Raw genomic sequence first — 6,000 nt, forward strand, 5'->3', positions numbered from 1 at the left:
TCCTAACTGAAGAAAGTGGGATGAAATGGAAAGTAACATTAAACAAAATATGTTAATGCAGAAAATTTTTCCTAAAAGAGAACTTAAAAATTTCTTGATCAAACATTAGTAGATGATACAATATTACCTGTGTTCTGCAGCTCCCTCAAACGTCTAAACATTTGCACAATTAGAAATTTTACCTACCCTTCATCATAAGCAATCACACATCCATAAACCAAGCCATGTAAACAATACCATTAAATTACTACAACAATAGGCATCACATAGCCAGGAAATGCATATTTTATTCTACAACCTCACAGCGGATCAAGATCAATGAAAATCGTGCCTGTCCTAGCATAGCAAATGTGATGCACACAACAAAGTGCCTGTCCTCATTGCAAATGTGGAAGTAGGTGTGGATTTTTATGTATCAGCAAGGAGAGAGGCCTCCAGATCCCTCTCTTGCACACTATGAAAGAAAATGAATGCGCTCAAGCCAGATGTTTCTGCCCACAACTCCTCTCTTCCTGCAACCGAAAAGAAAAACCTAACCAAACAAGCAAAAGTTATTCATAACGAACAAGGAAGGAATGACTTAAAGGCTTTTTGGTAAAGCAGAAATCTCTTCAGAGAAAATCTAAATGTGACTCTTGTACTTAAACATTTATACATCATTGCAATTTGAGTGTGTGCTACAAAGGAATTTTAATTAAAATCATCCTTCTGCACAAAAAAAAAAATAAATTCTCAAATCACTGAAAAGAGCAGGAAGTGTTTAGTTAACAAAGAAATCAGTCAAGAGTGACTTCAGGTAACTGTTCCACAGTAATGCTTAAAAGCATTTTTTTTTATTTTTTTTTTTTTTATCTTCCCAGTAGAACATCAGAGGTTTACAAACATATAAAAATAGCAGCTACAAGTACTTAAAATGTATTTAGGAAAAGTAGGAAAATATTTTCCTTCATAACCTTTTCCCTAATCTTTAAGTATTAATTTATAGAATTAGCAAGAAACCTGTTAAGGAGCTTTTAGGTGAAAAAATACCTTCTATTGTAACTAGGCCTTGCCATTCACTCAGAACTGCTCTATGGATATTCCAAAAACTTCTGTTGCCTATGTTTTGTTGCTGAAGACAGGATCTTCACAATATGCTGCTGTCACCTGTCCTTGATTTCAGTATCAAGTATTCTGCAGGAATACAAGAGGAAGCAGAAGCAAAGCGTACAACAGCCCACCCCTCTTAAAAGGAAGACACGCAAGATTTCTCGTTAAGTCAAAGCAAAGAGTTAGAATTCACATATCCACACCAGAAGGAAGATTACTGTTACTCCTTGTAATATTTAAGTACTTGATTGTTAAAAACAGAAACTTTACAAGATAACTTTCTAGTGAACAGAGTTAAAACCTTAATGTAACCCTGTTCAAAAGACTAGGGCTACAAAAATCATGAAACTATAAAGGAATTATGAGAATCCAGAAGTTTGCAATTCTGTGTTTTAAGTACTTATACCATTTCACTCCTGTAGGCAGAGTACCTAAAAAGCCTTTAGAGTATTTATCTTCACAATATTCCTGGTAAAAGAATAATTTTCTTCCTTTTGTAGATTCATAGTGGAAGCATAAAGAAATCAGGCCATCTGGTCAAAAGCACTGTAAGCCTCAAGTAAAGCACACAGTTGAATTCAAGTCTCACAAATTCCACACCATGGTCTTGTAGTTGGGGCATAATTTTCTTCACCTTATTTGGTTTTGAATTACGGACTGCTAGAGCTCATGTTTAAATTATTTTGTTTCCACAGGCACTGGACAATCACGTAATAGCAAGAGAATTGTCACTGAGTATCACAACTTTAAATATCAAGCATCCATTGGGTTACATCTTCTGGGTCAACAGCACCGACAACAGCATTTACCACAATTGGCAAATTTATTGCCAAATTTGCTCTCAGATACATTGTGTCATGCCCTGTAGGATGTAAGCTAACACTACAGCCTTTTCCTTCTGGAAGAGTAATTACAGTGTCTGCCTTTGAGCCCACCTGCACTCACAAAACTTGGCTCTTTTGGGGAATATCAACTCCTCTGTCAAAGAGAGTGGCACGGGTTTTGGGGAGAAAGGCAAGAAACAGGCACAGAAAACTTCAGCATGCAAGCCTGAAATTTGCACAGGTCCTCCTCTCTTCCTAGAAAAACTGATATGAACACCAGAAGAAGGCCTCCTGTACACACAAGGATCACAAGAGAATATTTTTAAGTACATCTTCCCCCCCACCTCCAAGTTTTAAATATGGGTTTAATTAACAATAATAGTACTGGGAATTTAAAAAACAAACAAACAAAAACAAAAACCCAAACAAACAAAAACAATAAACCCAAACAACCCAATTTTATGCTAAGCTAAAAATTTTGATTTCTTCTTTCGTGGGTGTTTTATAACCTTCAAACAGCTACTGCTAGGATGAGTGAGCACAAACTTCACGCCAACCTGCACTGCCTCCCACCTTCCAGAGAATGGAAACCACTGCTGTAGACCCAGTCATGCAGCTGAACCTCTGCATGGACAACTTTTGCCTACAACCACCGCTTTCATCCCAAGGCCTTGCCCTCAGGCAGGCATTAAACTGCCACCCAACAGATCCTCACATGGGCAAGTCTTATCCATTTCTAGCTGCCCTACAGGTCTCACCATGGCCTTCTGCCCCACAGCAGCTACTCCCACGCCTACAACCCACCTGAGCATTCCTGTCTAGAAGGGCAACTGTTGCCACCTGTGACTGTGAGAAAAGCCAAAGCAAAGCTTTCCTGCCTGCCTTGGGCCAGGCGCAGGGACACGAGTGGACTGCCACCTCCCCATGGCACTCCAAATGAAAGGAATGGAGAAGGGGCAGGTCACCCCCACCAGCCCCGGACCCCACACGAACATTCCGCGCCGGGGGGCGGGGGCAGAGACTTCACAGCAGGAACCGGCGGCACCTTGTGAGCTCTGCGGAGCCCGCAGCCCCCCGAGCTGCAGACACCCAGAGGCAGTACTACCCTCGCAGCAGACGCGAGCCCTGCCGGCCAGCACACGGGAGAGCGGGCGGGCGGGCCACCGTGGGGACCACCCAGGCCCGTCGGCCCCGCCGCTTCCCGCGGCCGGAGCTCCCTCCCCCGGCCCACGTGTCCGCGGGCGGCCCCTCCTCCCCGCTACCTGGGCTGCGCCTCCCGGAACAGGCTCGTCAGCCCCCGCACGCTTTCCAGGCGGGCCTCCGGCGCGGTCGCCACGGCGCGAGCCAGCCGCGCCGCCGCAGCGGGCAGCGATCCCGCCTCCGCCATCGCCTGCCCCGGCGCTGCCCAGCTCCGCCCCGCGGAAATGGCGGCGGCCCGGCCCCGGCGGGCGGGTGGTGCGCGCGGCGCGGCCTCCCGCGAGGCCGGGCGGTAAAATGGCCGCCGCGGCTATGTGTGGGTGCGGGTGGGCGGTCGTTGAAGCGCTCGTGTGGGGCCGGAAAACCTTGTCTTTCTGCCCCCACGCTGTGAAAAAGGAAGCGTAGGGACAGCTTTCAATTCCATCTCCTCCCGCTGGCCCAAGGCGCTGCCCCTCGGCTCTCCTGGGGGAGCGGGGAGGAAGCTGGCAACACTCCACAGGCCTCGTCCTTCCCTTCGTCCCATCTGCTTTCAGAGGTGCCTGCCTCTAAACGGTCCAAATAAATATTGCAGCGTGTTCTACACATGTATGAAAAGTGAACATACATACATTGGTGGTGGGAGGGAATAATCCTCTCATGGGGGTTTGAGCAACCTGGCCCAAAGGGAGGTAGGCGTCCCTGCCCATGGCAGGGGGGTTGGAAGTGGATGATCTTTAAGGTCCCTTCCAACCTAAACCATTGTATAATTCTATGGAAAAGACTAATTGCAGTCAAGTACTTTAGAAAGCCTCGTTAGACTGGAACTAAACTAAATTTACCAAAGATGGTTGAAGGAACCTGAAAGCAATGCCTCCAACAGAAAGTATATGGCAGGAAAACCCATTGGTGATTCACTTCTCCCCATTCTTGCCTTCCCCCAGGTTTCCCTGCATGTCCCTGGCAGCCCAGGCCACAAAAGCAGTGCCTGGCACTGTGGGGAGCAGAGGGGACCTCACCCCCACCCCAGAGCTGGCTCCGACACACCTGATGGCTCAAGGCAGGATCCCTCTTTCCGAAATCAACTTGTGTGTCTTGGGTTACCAGTGGGGCAGGCTTTTTATTATGTCGGCTGTCAAACTTCTTCGTACATTAGGAAGAGCCATTTCCAGGCCTCTTCCTCGTAATTGCTGTGCATTACTAATGCACAAACAACCCATTCTTGACAGCTCTATGGCAAAAATAGCTTCAAATAACAAGTAGAAATTAAGTAAGTAAAAGATGCTGGGAAAGACCACTTGATGATCTTTAAAGTCTCTTCCAACTCTAACCATTCTATGATTCTATAAGTTCTTCCTTTTAACAGTTCCTACTACTTTTAAGAATTGCCTGTTCATGAGTAAAGAGTTGCTTGTTTCAACTGCAATGAAACTCGAGACTAAGAATAGTGAAGCATCAGAAGTGTCCTGGCAGCAGCTCAGTATGTTGTGCCTGACAGCGTTGACTCCAGGGAAGATACAGCTACAGCATGAAACAAATACAGCTACAGCATGAAACAACTTTGGCACATTCACAGTGACCACTGATTCAGTAGGTCTGGGCAACCAGCAGATCACAGCTTCAATGAAGGAAGCAGTAGAGTACATTGAAATCCAACAAGATAGTCACACATGTGAAAATTACCTGCAAATATGTACTTGTGTATTTGGTTTTATCCTGCCCTGTTTGGGAAGAGGTACAGTGTGCCCAGCAGTCTGATTTTGTGCAACCTTCATCATCTTTTATTTGTCATTTTGCCTGCCTCTTGCCAAACACAAATCTTGTAAGCAACAATTTCTCCTTTACCCCTTATAAACCTTTCTTTTAGGAATTTTTTCAATGGCATCTGATGTTTTAAGGTGACCGTTAACCAGCTTTTACTCCATTAAGTATACAAATTTTTCATGTAGTGTACTGAGGAGTCACATTGCAAAATATTTCAGCTCAAATAGCTGAAAGTACTGACTAGACCATAGATGTCCAAGACATCTGTAGGAACGCATAAGTTCTCTAATTCAAACTAGTACATTGTTAAGGCTTCAACTTAACCCCAGCTGACATAAAGGAAGACAAAAGTAACTTGTGCTTACCCTGGGGCAAGGTTCGATAGCATACAGCAGCACCATGTATAAATATTTTCTTTTTAATAACACTAAGAAAGCAATGCAGAACAGAAAAGTCCTTTTTATTTTTTTTTTTCTGGCAATCTTAACAGAGTCACGATCTTGGTGATATCTTCTTCCGACAATTTCCATAGGCCAGCTTGACCCCATTTAGACTTGCTGCCTGTTTCATCCTCAATCAACATTATTGATTATTAGTTGTGGATCCTTGTGAAAAAATAGTTTTGCCTATGTATATGATATCTTTTGAGTTTTTTTGTCCCTTAAACATCCATAGTGGTTTTGGTTTTCCTCATTTTAGTCTTTCCATGCTTTCATTCATTTTCAACAGCATACTCAAAACCACCTTTATTACAAGGCTATGCAATATTTTGAGATAGGCTTATCGTAAGGGAGTTTTGTAGGGTCTCAGGCATATGAATTATAGAATTTAGTCTTTTTTACCAGGTTACTCACAGATATTATATCTTGATCTCATCTGATCTGCCTGATTCTGTGAACACAGGCAGATCCCTTAAAGATCCAGTTTTTCCCCCAAAGAGCTTATAGATTTAGAGAACTACAAGAAGGGAAACAATCCACCTAGAGCCAACTACTCCATCTGAAAATAAAATGGTACAGAACGTATTTTTAAGAGTTCTGCATCAAATTAAGAGGTAGACCAGTCTTTTGAGGCATCGGTGTTTGAAGCTGGACACAGAGAAAGATCCATCACAGCTGAGACTCTGGAGGGAGACAGTTCCCCCGTTTCA

At 44.2% G+C, this 6,000-nt stretch overlaps 1 protein-coding gene across 1 annotated transcript in view; it reads right to left on the bottom strand.

The window, feature by feature from the left end:
* ATXN10 (ataxin 10) overlaps positions 1–3,325 on the bottom strand; it is a 103,597-nt gene extending 100,272 nt beyond the window's left edge. The window contains exon 1 of the mRNA XM_074149088.1: positions 3,176–3,325. Coding sequence (XP_074005189.1) covers positions 3,176–3,300 — 125 coding nt within the window. The 5' untranslated portion in view covers positions 3,301–3,325. The remainder of the gene's footprint in view (positions 1–3,175) is intronic.
* Positions 3,326–6,000: the final 2,675 nt, after the last annotated feature.

The sequence above is a fragment of the Numenius arquata genome, chromosome 1, assembly GCF_964106895.1.
Source record: "Numenius arquata chromosome 1, bNumArq3.hap1.1, whole genome shotgun sequence".
NCBI lineage: Eukaryota > Metazoa > Chordata > Aves > Charadriiformes > Scolopacidae > Numenius > Numenius arquata.